The sequence below is a fragment of the Cebidichthys violaceus genome, unplaced genomic scaffold (genome assembly GCF_023349555.1).
Source record: "Cebidichthys violaceus isolate CVI_PGR_0920_01 unplaced genomic scaffold, fCebVio1.0.p SCAF_7, whole genome shotgun sequence".
NCBI classification, from domain to species: domain Eukaryota; kingdom Metazoa; phylum Chordata; class Actinopteri; order Perciformes; family Stichaeidae; genus Cebidichthys; species Cebidichthys violaceus.
In genome coordinates this window covers 17,633,369-17,654,008 of record NW_027176927.1, presented here as the reverse complement: position 1 = coordinate 17,654,008, position 20,640 = coordinate 17,633,369, and the positions used below count along the sequence as shown (strand labels likewise).

The window sequence follows — 20,640 nt, the reverse complement described above, 5'->3', positions numbered from 1 at the left end:
CGGTCTCTGGTGTGCTCTGTGGGACCCCGGGTGACTCTGTGGGACCGTGTGGGACTCTGTGAGACCGTGTGGGACTGTGTGGGACCGTGCTGGTAGTGGACGTTCGACATGGAGCCTCTAGATTTGGAGAACATGAACCTGACGGCGGACGCCGCCGCCGCTGTGTACCCGCTGTGCGCGCGGTGGAGAGCCGCCCCGGAGGGCTCCGTGTTCCACCTCGCCAACATCTTCCTGTTCTTCGGCTTCATGGGCGGCAGCGGCTTCTACGGACTGCTGTATCTCTTCGGCTTTGGGACTCTGGGCTTCTTCTGCTCCACTCTGTGGGCATGGTCGGACTCGTGCACCACGGACACGTTCCTGTGGAGCTTCGCCCTCTTCGGCGCGTGCTTGGGACAGGTGCTGCTCGCGGCCTATCGGCTGAGGAGCGTCTCCTTCGAGAAGGACTTCCAGGAGCTTCACAGCTGCATGTTTAAGAAGCTCGGAGTGTCGCTCTCACACTTTGGGAAGATAGTGGCCTGCTGTGACGGACTAGTCCACACCATAGAGAGGGACCACTGTTTCGCCATCGAGGGGAAAACCGCCATCGATAAGCTGTCGGTGCTGCTGTCTGGCAGGTGATCGTCTCTCCGACGCATGAACGCGTTGTGCCATGCTCGAGCTAAACGGGTCACACGGAACACACGGAACACACCGGGCAGTCTGTAGTCTCTCTGCGGTGTCGGGTTAGCTGCTGCCGGTTCCCGACAGGTTTGGATCCCCTGAAGAGATGCGGAGTGTTTCTGTAGCCTCCTCTGTGGAATATTACTATTACTGTTATGCGTTACTATTTAACAGACGCGTTACCTTCAGTCAGGTGAACCTGCACGGTGCGGAAGGATACGCGTCTCCTGTTCCTGTCCTTTGGGTTCATTTATTGTTATTTAAAGTCATACAAATGTTAAGTGTAAAGAATGAGATTTAATACCTTTTGATACATTAGAATTAATTTCTAGTGCTTCATTATATCCGTCTATTTGCATGCGTCTCCACACCTCTATGTGAAGATTTGAACTTGCTGTGAGGACACCTGCTGTGACACAGTACCGAGAGAGTGTGTGTGTGTGTGTGTGTGTGTGTGTGTGTGTGTGTGTGTGTGTGTTTGTTTCCCAGTGGAGAGTGAATGTGTTAATATCAGCTTTCCCTTCACTCTCCAACAGGGTCCGTGTGACGGTTAATGGAGAGTTCCTGCATTACATCTACCCTTTCCAGTTCCTGGACTCACCGGAGTGGGACTCTCTCAGACCTTCAGAGGAGGGTGTATTCCAGGTCCGGTCTCAGTCATGAGCAGAAAAAACATCTCAGCAATGTAAATTCATGAAATCAATTGTCACACATGACAGTAGGAGCTTCATCCTGTTAGTGCAGCATTATGTTTGCTGTTTTTATCTCCTGGTAGCACTTGTTAAAGGTCCATGCATCATTTACCAGCACTAGTATTGTGGTCCTGTTGATGAATGATTGGACTTGGATTGTTAGAATGTCAGCTTCACTGTGGCTACAGGCTGAACTACCACGTTCATCCCGTCACCTGGAGGCCAACCTGTCTGCTGTGTCTTCACCCTCCTCAGGTGACCCTGCGTGCTGACAACCCCTGCCGATACGTGGGGTGGAGAAGGAAGAAGCTCTACCTGCTCTTTGCTAAGCATCGCTACATAGCGAAGATCTTCGCCCTGGTCGTGCGCAACGACATTGCAGAGAAGCTGTACTCCCTCAACGACAAGGCCTTCGACGAGTCGGGCCACCGATACGACATCCGCTTACCGAGTCGCTGTCACGTGTCGGGGACGGAATTAGAAAGAGCAGATGTCTTCCTGCAAGTGCCGGTGCAGGGGGCAAGGACTGCCTGAACACACACACATACGCACACACACACACACACACACACACACACACACACACACACACTTAACGGACTCCTTGCAGTGTCAGTTAGGCAGAGCAGTGTGGAGGGGTAGTTGACACACTAGCAATATGTGTGTAAGAGAGCTTTTTGGATCTGTTGAAGTTCCTCCTCATCCGCATCATTTTCGTGCTTTTTTCACGTGTGTGTGTGTGTGTGTGAGCCGACAGGAACAGGAAGTGTCTGCTACGCATGCTCTCAGTGGGGTCAGCCTGAGCAGGATCTCTGATGCTCATGCTCTATGGGCCCAATGCCTTCCCAGAGCTCCACGGCACGTGTTAGCAACTTGTATCAAAATGAGTGAAATGCTGTCTTGAAGTTCTGTTAATGCTTTATTGTGAGGGACAGTTGTTTGCCTGCAGAAAGATATCATACATGTTGGAGCTGATGCATCCACAGAAGAAGAAGTAAACATGACAGAGTGAGTGTGTGTGTGTGTGTGTGTGTGTGTGTGTGTGTGTGTGTGTGTGTGTGTGTGTGTGTGTGTGTGTGTGTGTGTTGAGATGGTTCTACGCTCAGATAAAGGCAAACAGCTTTATGATACTGTCATTATATTAAAAGCAGCTTACTTTACTGTATGAGTCTATATTAAATATATGAAGTGAAATGAATAGGTGGCTGCAGATGTAATGTGTACTATTGACAGAGTGACAGCCTAGTATTTTACCATTGTTCAGATGTAAATTTAGTCTCCTTTACTGTTAAAAAATAAATGATTCTTTATTTTACAATGTAGATGGTTCTGATTTGGAGTGGTGTGTCTCAATGTTAATGAGCTAACACAGGCTGGGTATGATTTAATATGCATAACGTTGACCATGAAGTATTTGAATAATAATCTGAACTCAAGGTTCAGTTTTCTCAGTGGAGGTAAGTTTATTCTGTCAAAAGGTCTTTTAAAATACAAATATTTAAAAATGATACAATATGAAAATATAGTAAATGTGTGTTAACATTAAAACACAACATTTTAATATTGTGTTTTACATTAAAACTATACTATACTTTACTGTATTAGATGTGATTGACTGCTGTGACTCCCCCGCTCGGAGCTCTCGGTCAGTGCAGAGAGCTGCTCTCTCTTTCCTGCCCATGTTAGTCTCTCCATGTCAGCTGTGAGGAATGTGCGACGAACATTGAGCAGCCGCCCCGTCTCAGGGTCCAGCCCACAGCCACCAGCAGAGTGTCTCCAGCAGAGTGTCTCCAGCAGAGTGTCTCCAGCAGAGTGTCTCCAGCAGTGTGTCTCCAGCAGTGTGTCCAGCAGTGTGTCCCCATCAGTGTGTCTCCGGTGTTTCACAGTCATCATTCCTCCTACTTTGCTGAACCGGTAAGTCACGGCACGTTTTCCTCTCGCTACTCTGAGCAGTTAGAAAGTTGTTTATCCCCACATCTATTTTTATATGAGAGTCCTCCCATCAGCAGCTGATACTGTTACACAGGGAGAATATTTCATTCTGAGATGTACTCAACAAACAAAAACACTGGTGCTCTTGACCAATGGGAAAACATTTTCATTTGATTGCAAATGTCAAGTTGTTTTTTGTGGATATTTCCAAAATACTGCAATTGTATTTGGCAGGAAGACTCCATAAAGGAGCTTTATTCAACATTCTGAACATTAATACACCAGCAAACAATTACGTTCTATGTAACGATAGAGTGGATTAATGTCCACCTGAGCAGGTGGACATTGCTCTCCCTCTGTGTGTTGTTATCTTGCTGTGTTGGCGGACCACGCTTGCTTTTAGTGCATGTTGGTGCATGTGAGAGTGCCCCACTGGCGGCTCTGAACTGTGATCACATAGGTGTTACAGTTGATAACGCTGTCCTGACCGACAGCGCTCTTGCGGAATCGTAGCACCCACCATCTATTCCCCCTTACACTGTTAACTCTGTCAACACTGTTAACTCTGTAGTCAACACTGTTAACACTGTCAGCACTGTTAACTCTGTCAACACTGTTAACTCTGTAGTCAACACTGTTAACTCTGTCAGCACTGTTAACTCTGTCAACACTGTTAACTCTGTAGTCAACACTGTTAACTCTGTCAGCACTGTTAACTCTGTCAGCACTGTTAACTCTGTCAACACTGTTAACTCTGTCAACACTGTTAACTCTGTAGTCAACACTGTTAACTCTGTCAGCACTGTTAACTCTGTCAACACTGTTAACTCTGTAGTCAACACTGTTAACTCTGTCAGCACTGTTAACTCTGTCAACACTGTTAACTCTGTCAACACTGTTAACTCTGTAGTCAACACTGTTAACTCTGTCAGCACTGTTAACTCTGTCAACACTGTTAACTCTGTCAACACTGTTAACTCTGTCAGCACTGTTAACTCTGTCAACACTGTTAACTCTGTCAACACTGTTGACTCTGTAGTCAACACTGTTAACTCTGTAGTCAACACTGTTAACTCTGTCAACACTGTTAACTCTGTCAGCACTGTTAACTCTGTAGTCAACACTGTTAACTCTGTCAGCACTGTCAACTCTGTCAGCACTGTTGACTCTGTAGTCAACACTGTTAACTCTATCAGTACTGTTAACTCTGTCAACACTGTTGACTCTGTAGTCAACACTGTTAACTCTGTCAGCACTGTTAACTCTGTCAACACTGTTAACTCTGTCAACACTGTTGACTCTGTAGTCAACACTGTTAACTCTGTCAGTACTGTTAACTCTGTCAACACTGTTAACTCTGTAGTCAACACTGTTAACTCTGTCAGTACTGTTAACTCTGTCAACACTGTTAACTCTGTAGTCAACACTGTTAACTCTGTCAGCACTGTTAACTCTGTCAACACTGTTAACTCTGTCAACACTGTTGACTCTGTAGTCAACACTGTTAACTCTGTAGTCAACACTGTTAACTCTGTCAGCACTGTTAACTCTGTCAGCACTGTTGACTCTGTAGTCAACACTGTTAACTCTGTCAACACTGTTAACTCTGTCAGCACTGTTAACTCTGTCAGCACTGTTAACTCTGCAGTAAACACTGTTAACTATGTCAGCATTGTTAACTCTGTCAACACTGTTGTCTCTGTCAGCACTGTTGTCTCTGTCAACACTATTGTCTCTGTCAGCACTGTTGTCTCTGTCAACACTGTTAACTCTGTCAGCACTGTTAACTCTGTCAGCACTGTTGTCTCTGTCAACACTGTTTACTCTGTCAACACTGTTAACTCTGTCAGCACTGTTAACTCTGTCAACACTGTTAACTCTGTCAGTACTGTTAACTCTGTCAGCACTGTTAACTCTGTCAGTACTGTTAACTCTGTCAACACTGTTAACTCTGTAGTCAACACTGTTAACTCTGTCAACACTGTTAACTCTGTCAACACTGTTGACTCTGTAGTCAACACTGTTAACTCTGTAGTCAGCACTGTTAACTCTGTCAACACTGTTAACTCTGTCAGCACTGTTAACTCTGTAGTCAACACTGTTAACTCTGTCAGCACTGTCAACTCTGTCAGCACTGTTGACTCTGTAGTCAACACTGTTAACTCTGTCAGCACTGTTGACTCTGTAGTCAACACTGTTAACTCTGTCAACACTGTTAACTCTGTCAGCACTGTTAACTCTGTCAGCACTGTTAACTCTGCAGTCAACACTGTTAACTATGTCAGCATTGTTAACTCTGTCAACACTGTTGTCTCTGTCAGCACTGTTGTCTCTGTCAACACTGTTGTCTCTGTCAGCACTGTTGTCTCTGTCAACACTGTTAACTCTGTCAGCACTGTTAACTCTGTCAGCACTGTTGTCTCTGTCAACACTGTTTACTCTGTCAACACTGTTAACTCTGTCAGCACTGTTAACTCTGTCAACACTGTTAACTCTGTCAGCACTGTTAACTCTGTCAGCACTGTTGACTCTGTAGTCAACACTGTTAACTCTGTCAGCACTGTTAACTCTGTCAGCACTGTTGTCTCTGTCAACATTGTTTACTCTGTCAACACTGTTAACTCTGTCAGCACTGTTAACTCTGTCAACACTGTTAACTCTGTCAGCACTGTTAACTCTGTCAGCACTGTTGACTCTGTCAGCACTGTTGTCTCTGTCAACACTGTTTACTCTGTCAACACTGTTAACTCTGTCAGCACTGTTAACTCTGTCAACACTGTTAACTCTGTCAGCACTGTTAACTCTGTCAACACTGTTAACTCTGTAGTCAACACTGTTAACTCTGTCAGCACTGTTAACTCTGTCAACACTGTTAACTCTGTCAACACTGTTGACTCTGTAGTCAACACTGTTAACTCTGTAGTCAGCACTGTTAACTCTGTCAACACTGTTAACTCTGTCAGCACTGTTAACTCTGTAGTCAACACTGTTAACTCTGTCAGCACTGTCAACTCTGTCAGCACTGTTGACTCTGTAGTCAACACTGTTAACTCTGTCAGTACTGTTAACTCTGTCAACACTGTTAACTCTGTAGTCAACACTGTTAACTCTGTCAGCACTGTTAACTCTGTCAACACTGTTAACTCTGTCAACACTGTTGACTCTGTAGTCAACACTGTTAACTCTGTCAGTACTGTTAACTCTGTCAACACTGTTAACTCTGTAGTCAACACTGTTAACTCTGTCAGTACTGTTAACTCTGTCAACACTGTTAACTCTGTAGTCAACACTGTTAACTCTGTCAGCACTGTTAACTCTGTCAACACTGTTAACTCTGTCAACACTGTTGACTCTGTAGTCAACACTGTTAACTCTGTCAACACTGTTAACTCTGTCAGCACTGTTAACTCTGTAGTCAACACTGTTAACTCTGTCAGCACTGTCAACTCTGTCAGCACTGTTGACTCTGTAGTCAACACTGTTAACTCTGTCAGCACTGTTAACTCTGTCAGCACTGTTGACTCTGTAGTCAACACTGTTAACTCTGTCAACACTGTTAACTCTGTCAGCACTGTTAACTCTGCAGTCAACACTGTTAACTATGTCAGCATTGTTAACTCTGTCAACACTGTTGTCTCTGTCAGCACTGTTGTCTCTGTCAACACTATTGTCTCTGTCAGCACTGTTGTCTCTGTCAACACTGTTAACTCTGTCAGCACTGTTAACTCTGTCAGCACTGTTGTCTCTGTCAACACTGTTTACTCTGTCAACACTGTTAACTCTGTCAGCACTGTTAACTCTGTCAACACTGTTAACTCTGTCAGTACTGTTAACTCTGTCAGCACTGTTAACTCTGTCAGCACTGTTAACTCTGTCAGTACTGTTAACTCTGTCAACACTGTTAACTCTGTAGTCAACACTGTTAACTCTGTCAACACTGTTAACTCTGTCAACACTGTTGACTCTGTAGTCAACACTGTTAACTCTGTAGTCAGCACTGTTAACTCTGTCAACACTGTTAACTCTGTCAGCACTGTTAACTCTGTAGTCAACACTGTTAACTCTGTCAGCACTGTCAACTCTGTCAGCACTGTTGACTCTGTAGTCAACACTGTTAACTCTGTCAGCACTGTTGACTCTGTAGTCAACACTGTTAACTCTGTCAACACTGTTAACTCTGTCAGCACTGTTAACTCTGTCAGCACTGTTAACTCTGCAGTCAACACTGTTAACTATGTCAGCATTGTTAACTCTGTCAACACTGTTGTCTCTGTCAGCACTGTTGTCTCTGTCAACACTGTTGTCTCTGTCAGCACTGTTGTCTCTGTCAACACTGTTAACTCTGTCAGCACTGTTAACTCTGTCAGCACTGTTGTCTCTGTCAACACTGTTTACTCTGTCAACACTGTTAACTCTGTCAGCACTGTTAACTCTGTCAACACTGTTAACTCTGTCAGCACTGTTAACTCTGTCAGTACTGTTAACTCTGTCAGCACTGTTGACTCTGTAGTCAACACTGTTAACTCTGTCAGCACTGTTAACTCTGTCAGCACTGTTGTCTCTGTCAACATTGTTTACTCTGTCAACACTGTTAACTCTGTCAGCACTGTTAACTCTGTCAACACTGTTAACTCTGTCAGCACTGTTAACTCTGTCAGCACTGTTGACTCTGTCAGCACTGTTGTCTCTGTCAACACTGTTTACTCTGTCAACACTGTTAACTCTGTCAGCACTGTTAACTCTGTCAACACTGTTAACTCTGTCAGCACTGTTAACTCTGTCAACACTGTTAACTCTGTAGTCAACACTGTTAACTCTGTCAGCACTGTTAACTCTGTCAACACTGTTAACTCTGTCAACACTGTTGACTCTGTAGTCAACACTGTTAACTCTGTAGTCAGCACTGTTAACTCTGTCAACACTGTTAACTCTGTCAGCACTGTTAACTCTGTAGTCAACACTGTTAACTCTGTCAGCACTGTCAACTCTGTCAGCACTGTTGACTCTGTAGTCAACACTGTTAACTCTGTCAGTACTGTTAACTCTGTCAACACTGTTAACTCTGTAGTCAACACTGTTAACTCTGTCAGCACTGTTAACTCTGTCAACACTGTTAACTCTGTCAACACTGTTGACTCTGTAGTCAACACTGTTAACTCTGTCAGTACTGTTAACTCTGTCAACACTGTTAACTCTGTAGTCAACACTGTTAACTCTGTCAGTACTGTTAACTCTGTCAACACTGTTAACTCTGTAGTCAACACTGTTAACTCTGTCAGCACTGTTAACTCTGTCAACACTGTTAACTCTGTCAACACTGTTGACTCTGTAGTCAACACTGTTAACTCTGTCAACACTGTTAACTCTGTCAGCACTGTTAACTCTGTAGTCAACACTGTTAACTCTGTCAGCACTGTCAACTCTGTCAGCACTGTTGACTCTGTAGTCAACACTGTTAACTCTGTCAGCACTGTTAACTCTGTCAGCACTGTTGACTCTGTAGTCAACACTGTTAACTCTGTCAACACTGTTAACTCTGTCAGCACTGTTAACTCTGCAGTCAACACTGTTAACTATGTCAGCATTGTTAACTCTGTCAACACTGTTGTCTCTGTCAGCACTGTTGTCTCTGTCAACACTGTTGTCTCTGTCAGCACTGTTGTCTCTGTCAACACTGTTAACTCTGTCAGCACTGTTGTCTCTGTCAACACTGTTTACTCTGTCAACACTGTTAACTCTGTCAGCACTGTTAACTCTGTCAACACTGTTAACTCTGTCAGCACTATTAACTCTGTCAGTACTGTTAACTCTGTCAGCACTGTTGACTCTGTAGTCAACACTGTTAACTCTGTCAGCACTGTTAACTCTGTAGTCAGCACTGTTAACTCTGTCAACACTGTTAACTCTGTCGTCAGCACTGTTAACTCTGTCAACACTGTTAACTCTGTCAGCACTGTTAACTCTGTCAGCACTGTTAACTCTGTCAACACTGTTAACTCTGTAGTCAGCACTGTTAACTCTGTCAACACTGTTAACTCTGTCAGCACTGTTGACTCTGTAGTCAACACTGTTAACTCTGTCAGCACTGTTAACTCTGTAGTCAGCACTGTTAACTCTGTCAACACTGTTAACTCTGTCGTCAGCACTGTTAACTCTGTCAGCACTGTTGACAGACTCAACAGTGTTTACAGTCAACAGCGTTGTTAGGGTCAACACTGTAGTCAACACTTTAATTATGAATCATGTTCATTATGTGTCTAATTATTATTATTATGTTGTCTTCCATGCACGTCTTTAGTGCTAATGTTTTTGTTGTTAGGTGTAAGGTATGCTAGTTGATGGCTGCAGGACTCTGGTATAGTTGCAACATGTGAGAAAATGTTACATCCCACCCAAACCAACATCTTATTTGTATTTAGCGCGTGTGTGTTATTTCATTTCAGCATGGTTAGGTCTTGGCACACATTTACAAACACAGACATCGCCACGCTACCACTTGTAGTGTAGTGGCTCTGTGCTGTGTACATTCAGCTAACTCATGAGGCTGATTGTATCTGGTCAAACTTGTGAACAAACCTCTACAGATATGTAACACCCTGAAAGTGTTGGCAAAGTTGTGGCAATTAAGGTTACTTGTATGGTGTGACTGCAAGGCTAGTGGAACATTTCAAGATTACTCCCAAATTGGGTTGATTGGAGGATTTGCTGTTTTTTCTGAGCTAAAAAAAAATTGATAAGCATTATACCATTTATTTCAAACATCTTTGCTAACAAGACAATAGTGTAGTATAATAGAATAAACAAACAAACTATACATGACAAGCATGTTGCCTGTACGTCCTGAGCAAATCATCATCCACTGCTCACATGTTCTCTCATGTTGCCCTGGATTTCAAGAGGCAAGATGTCTTCTACCCCAGAGCTGCACTCCCTGCTCTACACCACGCTGCCCCCCTTCCCCCCGGCCACTCTAGGAGTCCCGGCTCTGGAGCTCAATGCCACCTCTTGCGAGGAGTGGGAGCAGACCCACCACCTCCTTTTCCATCTGGGGAGCCTGTCCCTGCTGCTGGGTCTGGTCATCCCCACCACCCTTGGCCTGCACATGATCCTGTTGCGCCTCCTCTTGATGACAGGTATCCACAGCGCCACCTGCTGATGGCATTCATGTAGTGATGATTCTGTAGCTCAGAATATTGGCTAATTTATCACAGCCTCTACAGATCTAAACTTTATTCACAGTAAATCATGAACACAAGCTAGTTGAGGGTTACTTTTGTTCAACATTTGTAAGATATTTTAAAAGCTGTCCTGCACAAAGAGGCATCTCTTCAGCAGAGTGAAGGCCCTAAAAGGCTCTGACATGGCAGATGAAGGAAGGAGAGACCGGCGGATGGAAAAAGCTCTTCCGATATGTTTATCTTATGCTTGGAAGGAGAGCGGAGACAGGAAGCAGCCAGATTCATGAGACACTTCAACAGTTCAATTATTTGTATTGTCATTTGGCACAAGCTAGTCTCAGAGGGTTCTACAGAGAAACAGAGCAGATAGAAACAGAGCAGATAGAACAGAGCAGATACAAACAGAAACAGATAGAAACAGAGCAGATACAAACAGAGTAGAAACAGAGCAGATAGAAACAGAGCAGATAGAACAGAGCAGATAGAACCAGAGCAGATAGAACAGAGCAGATAGAAACAGAGCAGATAGAACAGAGCAGATACAAACAGAAACAGATACAAACAGAGCAGATACAAACAGATAGAACAGAGCAGATAGAAACAGAGCAGATAGAACAGAGCAGATACAAACAGAAACAGATAGAAACAGAGCAGATACAAACAGAGTAGAAACAGAGCAGATAGAACAGAGCAGATAGAAACAGAGCAGATAGAACAGAGCAGAAAGAAACAGAGCAGCAGTATTTTTCTTGTGAGGTAACTTTCAAATAATCTTGGATGTTCATTATCAAATATTAGATGGGTCATAATTATATTATTAAAATAAATGATTAAATAAAGAAATCACTTTATATAATAAATAGATAAATGGTATAAGCTTGAACTGAATAACATATTTCTAGATCAAGTATGTTCATTGATAGATAAGATGGACACACGTTTGTATGCATTCCATCTTGTTTGTGTAACATGCTGTTTCATGTTATCACTTTATTTTAGTATTTGCATGTCAGTGCTCCATATTGAGTGAATCTTTATTCTTTGGTTATTGATGTTTTTAGTTCATTCAGACAAGCACAATAAATGAGCCACAGTAGTTATTCTGAATGTTGTCTTCAGTGATGGATAATAACTAGACTGAAGCTAACATTCTGTATCTGGGCATGTCTACATCTCTGGCTCTGTGTCTCTACCCTCACAGGGTGTGGTCTCTTCATCGTGTGGGCGACTCTGTACAGGTGCAACCTGGATGTGATGGTTTGGAATGTGGTATTTCTGGTGGTCAACTTCATGCACTTGTTCTTCCTCCTGTACAAGCGCAGACCGGTGAGTTCTACTCTATATCAGCATGCCCTCATATGCATCATAACAGTCGCTTTACATTCAGGTGTTGGGGAGCAGCAGGTTAATGTATGTTGAGCCTCAGGTAGGAGGCTGCACATCCTCCTGGGTTTGGTCCTGCTTCATGGTAATGAGATGCAGATACAACTGATACAACGACACTTAGGAACTCGGTATTAAGGGGCCTTCAGCAAGCTGATAGAATCACACGGTACCTTTCACAATAAGACGGGAGACCTGTACTTCTCAGTCACTGAAATTCATCAACTTGATTCAGCAGCTAGACTGTTGGAGAGCCTGTGCTGCAGCACTCCTCAGTGGGCAATAAGGTCAGAGCCAATCAGAAAGAAGTGCCTAGTGGTTAGTTGCTGCAGCTGATCTGTGCGCTCTTCTATATGAGGGCAAATCAATGTCAACATCCGTAAGCCCAAATGAGATCCACGTGCTCGTGTGTAGAGGTGTCGTGTGTACAACTCCAACAACGTGCACGCGGATCTCTTTTGCGAGAGATTTCACATCACTCTGCGCAGAATATCTCTAAATGAGCAGAATTGTTGCCGACAAAAAGAAAACCATGCTTTGAGAGTGTCGCCCGGCGCACGACTTCCATCACTGCTCTCCTGCTCTCCAGTTGTCATTGTTTCACTAAATCCAATTCCAGTTCCAATCCTCGTCTTTGGAGAGGCAAAAAGTACAAGATTCACCTCTGAGATGTGGTGGAATAGTGTTTAGTGGCAGATCGCAAACCATGTTCATACCGCCACCGAGCTGCTGTGTCGGAGCAAAGTCACCCTACTAGTTATTCTAATTTGTTGGTATTTCTTGGACACACATATTTGCCAATTCCGTTGTTAAATTGTTGAATAATAGTTGTAAATGAGCACATTACAATACTTTAGTAACTCCTCAGACAATCAGATTATTTCAGACCAGACACATGCACACAACCCCTACAGACTGATTCATATGAACCCCACTGCTTTTCTTGCCAGGACTTAACCTGCATAGCATTCAAGAGATACGATTGGTCATTCGTCCACGCTTGCGCGAGGTACCGGCAACGCAATGGGTTCAGGTCCTAACCCTGACCAACGGGCTATCCTGACCTCTTACCACTCTGCCTAACTTCAACAAGCTCTGCTGGCCAGGTTTTCAAGAGAAGCAGTGGATTCATGATTAGATAACTGTAGCCCGATGTGATACCTGGTATGAAGTCCTTTCCCCGACTCTTTGTTTGGAGCCGTGTCATTGAATCATCACCAGACATGAGGTCCCAGAGGTCTCAAAGTTTACTTTCTATGTTAGATTGTCATTGAGAGATGAGTGAAGGCTGTGACTGTGCTCTGCCAGATAAAGATCGACAGGGAGTTGCGGCCGGTCTACAAGCGGATGTTTGAGCCCCTCCATGTGCAGGAGGCTCTTTTTCAGAGGCTCACGGGGCAGTTCTGCACCATCCAGACGGTGAAGAAGGGCCAGGCCTACGCTGCCGAGGACAAAACCTCCGTGGACGAACGCCTCAGCATCCTCCTCAAAGGAAAGTATGTGCTGCTTGTTTGACTCTGGGGAGATGTGACGTGTTCTGATGACTTACCATCATACCTGGGTTAAATCATGCTTTCAAGAAAGGACAAATAAATATATATGTAGCAAACAAACAAAGAAAATAACTTAATATATCAGAAGATGAATTAATAATAATACCCAGAAAGGGTTTGAACACAGCATCACCTCTATGAATACAGATACTCCGGGTAAACTGCTCAGTAGGTAAATACAGATAAAGTAAAATGCTAGAATGATTCCTTCATAACATCTGCAGAAGAAAACTCAATATATGAGCCAGGAAACCATTTTATTATGACTTGTTTCAAGCCGAGGGGAAATTAAATGTAACCGTGTGTGAGCTATCGCTGAATAAAACATTATATGAATAGAGATTCACGTTTTTCATAAACCATTTAAGGATGAAAATATGTGCGGGTTCTATAGACCACTATCATTTCTCAATGTAGACTTTAAAACATTCTCTAAAATGTTAACCCTTAGACTGGAACCAGTAATAACTTGACCCATGAGTTCCAAAATCGACAACATCTGTGAATCATATCATATGATAGAGCTATCCAAAAATGAAAAAGATCCAAGATTAGTAACGTCAATGGATTCAGGAAAAAGTCTGAATTCATGTTTTGTTGAAAGTGAATTTGGAGCTCTCTGATTCATGTTGTTAAGGAGTCTTTAACCTTTTGAACAACCTTGACAGGTAATTTGGATCTCAAGATGGAAGTTTGAGGGTTAATGTTGAACCTTATTAAATGGTTATTGAGAGTGAATTTGTTTTAGTTGTTTGAGTCATTCTGAGAGCCATTAAAGGAATAGGGACAGCCTTTGTTGGGTTCACCAGTCAACACAAGAGGATTAAGGCTTAAAATCACTTTCGTAGAAGAGATGGCGTTTTTGTTTTAAAGATGAATCTGAATTTTGACTTTGACGTTTCTTTGTGACAGGATGAAGGTATCGTATCGAGGCCATTTTCTTCACAACATCTACACCAATTCATTCATTGACTCTCCAGAGTTCAGGTCCACTGAGATGCACAGAGGAGAGAAGTTTCAGGTAATTAGAAAATCAGGTGGACAACAGAAATCAACAAACTCCTTTTGTGCCTTCATTGCTTAATTGAAGCCTTGTCATCTACATGTAGCCTTAAAGAGCAGCTAGTGTAGTACCGGACCTCACGGTTCAGCATGCGTGGGAAACGTGGATTAATTCCACAGTTTAACGTTACACACGGTGTGAGATACTGACGACCGGTATCCGCCAATATTCAGTCAAATATGCGATCAGGACATTGACATTTATGCTTTTCTAGTCACCGACTCAAATAATGTCACATTGTCAACAACCAATCCCTGTTTAAATAGAGCAGAAGAGCTAATTACGTTAGCAGCACCGCTAACGGTCAACGATTGAAGGTTCTGATTGGTGACATTATGATGCCTTCAGGCTCTGTTTAGTGAAAATGAGTAGTAAATTAAATTATAACCTAATCTTGATGTGTTCACATGTAATCTCTCCAGTTGTTTGAAGATGTTTTCACAACAACATAAATAGATATTAGAGATTAATTATGACATGTGTACAATACCTTTGTTTTAATCCATAAAAATACAATCTTTTGAATTGTGTGTTTTTATGAAGACAGAAAACACTACAGATGACAAAACTAAAAGTGAAAGTATAACGTTTTGAATTTTTGATGGTTTACAGACTTCAGACAAATGATTTTTGGGGAAAAAAATTGTCTGGAACCAGCTGTATAATTAAACAACAAAGGGATCAGTATCTGTATCTGTCAATATGGATCTTTTTCTTTTGTGCTGATCTGTGATCCGATCCGATCCATGAGTTTTATGATCCGTTGCACATCTAATCTGTGTTTGACAGGTGACCATCATGGCAGAGGAGAACTGTAAATTCCTGTGTTGGTCTCGAGAGAGGCTCACCTACTTCCTGGAGTCAAGTACTTTCCTAAATGAGGTGTTCAGGTACCTCATCGGTAAAGACATCACCAACAAACTGTACTCTCTGAATGACCCCACACTCAGTGACAAGGTGGGTCCAGGTCTCATGTCAAATTATAATAAAAACCTCTTAGTGGCACAAACACTGGAAGTAACGCATCAACAGCATAATGCAGGACAGCTACAGGAACGATGATTGTACTGATGGTGTTGACGATGACGGTGGTGGATGTGTTCCAGGCGGTGAAGAAGATGGAACGTCAGCCCAGCCTATGCTCTCAGCTGTCCATGACGCAGATGAGGAACAGCATGGCGAGCAGCAGCGACACCGATGATGTCCTCAACCAGATCCTACGAGGAGGTTCTGCTGGATCATCACTCCGTGAGTCACGTTATCGCCCCACGAGATGTTCCCTGTGTTTTCAGGTTATTGTAACCATGACAGCAGTACAGTTTACAGTTTAAACCTTTAATTTGAAATAATCCGCTATATCAAAGTAATACAAGTAAATGTACATTTAAAGCTATTACAGTTACTATGTGTACAATTTTAAAATGATTATAGCATTATTCAGATTTTTCCGATGGTGTTCCATTAATGTGGTCTATTACCGCTAAGGTTCAGAGTTACATTTATTCATCCATTAAAATCATGGGAAGCCCAGTGCTCCAATCCTAATCAAGCAGCTGATCACAAAAATGCAGGAAATGAACAGCAACAAAATAAAAACCAGGTTTTGATTTTGACTTTTTTGTGTAACAGGCATGTATTCCCATACAACGGTTTGTATTTAATATGAAAACTTATTTCTCTAAGAACATCCAGCTACATCCAGGAAGTGTGCCTACAAAACTTGTGTGTCCAACTTCTTTTGGCAACAAAACGGCTCTGTTTAGGACATTTAGTTACATATCGTAACTCCTGGTTCTATGAGTATCAGGCATGTATACCGTGACGCTCCCGTTCAGCTCATCCTCCAGCACTCGGTCAAGGAATCAAGGGATTAATGGGACTGGTGGGAAAGCATGAAGGAGCATCCATGCCTGGCAATGCTAATGAGCTGCACTGAACACACTCCTTCTTTGTGATTTATGTAGGCCGCTGTTGCTTTGTTGTCTTTGCAAATCAGCGTTCTGATTCTGCAGGAGTAGGACGCGTTGTCCAATCACTGTCCACATAGTGAGCCGCTCCAGTGGGTTTATCCAGACATCACCATTAAAGCTCCAAAGCTTGAAGTAGTGTTCATGTTAGCGCTCTTCTTTGCTGACGATACAGGGGTATTTGTCTCAGGACAGGTGCATTTTAATTGCACCAGCATCTTCTCTTGCAGGTTCAGGACACAATTGTTTTTGTCACAGAACATATGAAAAATACCTAATTGATTCAGTTTATATATATATATAGAGTATGTATATTTTCCTTTTCTTTTTGATTATTCTTTTCATTCATGTTTTTCTAGAAAAGTCCCCTGGCACCAGGACCTCCTCAAAGATGAAGCCAATAGAAGAAGGCATGGAAGATGATGTTTTTGAAGACTCTTGCCGTATGTCCAGCACTTCCACTGAGGAAGTGTAGCCAGCAGGGGAAGAATACACAACATCCCATGTATGCACTCCTTGTTCAGCAACAACAACTAGAGTCTGATAGATACACCCGCAGGGCCGACTGTACCACATGTTGTTTTCTTAAATGGATATCCTCCTGCTGCTGGCAACAAATGTCAGTTGAGAAATATCAAAGATATGTTTCTGGTCATTTAGTAACATCCATTACACTGTCTGCCCACCAGAGAGCACTGAAAAGTGCATTTGTACACTGTTAAATGTTCTTCTTAGAAGCCACTAGAAATCATTTTGTTGTTTTTGCTATTTTAATATGTACAGTGCATCCTGAAAGTATTCACAGCGCTTCACTTTTTCCCCATTTTTGTTTTGTTACAGCCTTATTCCAAAATGGATTAAATTAATTTTTGTCCTCAAAGTTCTACACACAATACCCCACAATGTTAACGTGAAAAAGTTTGTTTGAAATTTTTGCTAATCTATTAAAAATAAAAAACGAAGTCACAGCCTTTGCTATGACACTCAAAATGGAGCTCAGGTGCATCCTGTTTCCACTGATCATCCTTGAGATGTTTTTACCACTTGATTGGAGTCCACCTGTGGTAAATTCAGCTGATTGGACATGATTTGTAAAGGCACACACCAGTCTATATAAGGTCCCACAGTTGACAGTGCATGTCAGAGCACAAACAAGCCATGAGGTCCAAGGAGTTGTCTGTAGTTGCTGCCAAAGATGCTTCAACAAAGTATTGAGCAAATGCTGTGAATACTTATACACGTGTTATATTTTTGTTCTTTATTTTTAATAAATTTGCTAAAATTTCAAACAAACTTTTTTCACATTATCATTATGGGGAATTGTGTGTAGAATTTTGAGGAAAAAAAGGAATTTAATCCATTTTGGAATAAGGCTTTAACGAAACAAAATGTGGACAAAGTGAAGCGCTGTGAATACTTTCAGGAAGCACTGTACATGTAGCTTAAACAGAGGAGGCAAAAATACAACTGACCAACTGCCTGATCAATACATTCAAACACCGGCCCACGGATTTATGTCTGCTCTGGTTCTGTTGGGTCGTAGTGAACTTCATGTAATAAAAGTAGTAGCGTAACTACATTTTGCAGTAGTTTGCTGGTAGTTTAACTACATTTATATTTGTATATTTTCAGTACTTTTCTTTTTTGTGTAGTTAACAATTTTAGGCCATAAAAGGAAATATTTTACCGTTCCTTCTAGACTGTAGGTGAAGTCAGACAACAGGCCAAGTTTTCGACCATTGCTCTGAAAAGGAGAACGTTAAACAACGTTAGCGGGGTATTGTATCTTTTGGTGGCCACTTTTTTTAAATAAACTCAGTTGAGTTGCATTTTTTTGCTGGCATGTGACAGATTTGTGACATTACAGCAGAGACAAACTGTAATGCAACATTTTCCCCCGGATGCTCGTCACAGACACCCAGTTGGTAATATTGCAAATGTATAAATATTGCTATACTTTCATCAGTGGGCTGTAGCCTTAATCCCCATCCTGTTAGCTCTTTTGGCAATAGACAGTGACTTAACAGACAGTTATTAAAATGAACATCATCTTTAAACTGTCAAATATCAACATCAGAATCTAAACACCCTGTAATGGTGGGCACTAACAACGTACACACTCCGGTGACCGTACAGTGTAGTCCTGGACAACGTGACTTCTTTAGCTGGTTTCTGTAAAACATGCAAATCCATTATTTTGTTTTTGATGGTATACAGACACAATGTAACGGAGGATTTTCATTTTTTTTTTTTTGGAGAAATGATTTTATTCAACGAAGTATTGTTTTTAAAATGTTGAAACAGGAAGCGGTGAATGGACTTTACATGTCGCCATTCAGCCATTCACACACTGATGAACACACAGGGGCTCCATCAGAACTAACTAACACTCACACACAGCTAGCACAGCTAGCACAGCATGCGGCTAGCGGTGCCGGGGATCAAACCGCCGATCCTTTGAAGGATGACCCTGCTCTCCACTGATCCACAGGCGCGGGAGTGAGCGCTGTTGTCCTGATGCCGTTCGCTGTATATTAAAGCTTTAGATTACATTATTGTTGGGACTTTACTGTTGCGACCCATAAAACATACATGACCTAACTCCGTTACATTAATATAACCTTTGTGTTGGATCTGAGTTGTCAGAGTAGGAGTTCCATAATGTGACATCTATTACAGTGACGTCAGTGGAGCTGTGGATTGTTAACCATCGACCCACTGATCCAGTGTGGAGGCATCAAGGGCTCCGTGATCTCTATCCAGGTCTGAAGACTCGTTTTAAGAAACAGTCTGTTACCTTTGACAGTTGCATTAAAACAATAAAGTATGATTGACACTTACTGTGAGGTAAATACACCATCTCTAAGACAAAGTGCTGCTAGTTAAGCGGCAGCGGTCACATTTATTTAGTTTGTATAACTTTCACCAGCTGAAAGTAATGTGATGATATTATTAGCTGCAGCTATTAAACAGACTAATCACATTTGTTTTTGTTTTATGTTTAGTTTGTGTTAAATCAGTTTTTTGTGTGTAATAAGCTGCAACTAATGAGTTTGACTGTAACTTTAACTAATCTACTTGTTTTAAAATGTACTCACTAAACTACAATAAATGGCCTTGACTGTGGTGTTATTGATTTATGACATAATGCAGGCTGGAGGAGATATCTAACATCAGCCTTCTAAACGTGCATCAAGTTGTTTATTCTTATGTATTTATTGATTTGACTTCCTCAGACTGCTGAAGCCTCAGATTAGCTTCATCTAAATTTTGGAATACATTTTATTTTTTTCACAGAACAAAGACTGTTGATGTTGTTCCCATCACTGTGGTTACATTGGACATGCATTAGGAAAGGACGCTTTCATTGCCAGTATAGTCTTTGTATGAATATAATAATAATAATAATAATAATAATAATAATAATAATAATCATTTATATATAGTATCTCATGAGATACTAAGTCATAATAATGAGATGCGTATCTTTGTATTATGAGATACTAAGTCATTATTTAATTTTTCCAAAAACAAATCATCTTATATTCTAGCTTTCTTTTTGGAACAATTAAACTTCCTCCCAAGATAAATGACCCCCAGTCGTTTTACAATGAGCACCTGTGAACAGCATCCTGAAACGATGGGGCTTTAATCTCCACCCTGACTCTCTTTTTCCATTTCAGCACAGCTATCTACTCCACCTGTTGCTACATAACTGTGTACTTTGGCAGTGGCCTGTTGAAACAAACAGGGCTCAATGTTAATGGAGGCATTAGTCCCCCTGGATCAACATGGAAGGAACGTCTATCTTCCTGCTGCCCCTGGCAACAAGTATGACATATCTGAGCCTGAGCCACTAACAGCCCTGAGGAGAAGGAAATGAAGCACATTTGATTTGTGAGACAGGGAACCCTCACCTAATCTCAAGTCACAGACAGTCCAGTCTCTGCATACATGATCAATACCGGGGCCAGCTGAGATGAGGTAATGGTCCTCTCTGTCTCAAGACTTGTGCACACAAATGTAAATTATAATTAAAGAGTAAGGATAATTGAAATAGACACTATTCAACCACACAAAATCTATATTTTTGCAGAAGCAACACGCTCAGAAGATGTTGCTTCTCTTTGGATCGACCTCCATACGTGAACAAACGTTCTCCGTGATGAAGTTCAACAGATCCAGATCCTCTCTCACTGACGACCAGCTGTC

General features: G+C 42.1%; 1 protein-coding gene across 2 annotated transcripts; it reads left to right on the top strand.

Annotated features, from left to right (window-relative positions):
- On the top strand, positions 1–19,554 carry LOC137891062 (blood vessel epicardial substance-like). Of its 2 annotated transcripts, XM_068735487.1 has the most exons (11): positions 1–614; positions 1,197–1,305; positions 1,608–1,760; positions 1,963–1,982; positions 10,182–10,417; positions 11,664–11,788; positions 13,154–13,341; positions 14,311–14,419; positions 15,251–15,418; positions 15,568–15,709; positions 16,788–19,554. In XM_068735487.1, exons 1-11 carry the CDS (start codon positions 109–111, stop codon positions 16,901–16,903), a joined length of 1,872 nt encoding a protein of 623 aa, XP_068591588.1. In that variant the 5' UTR covers positions 1–108; the 3' UTR covers positions 16,904–19,554. The 2 variants fall into 2 exon arrangements, with proteins under 2 accessions (XP_068591588.1, XP_068591587.1); XM_068735486.1 differs by lacking the exons at positions 1–614; positions 1,197–1,305; positions 1,608–1,760; positions 1,963–1,982 and adding an exon at positions 3,078–3,266.
- The last annotated feature ends 1,086 nt before the right edge of the window (positions 19,555–20,640 follow it).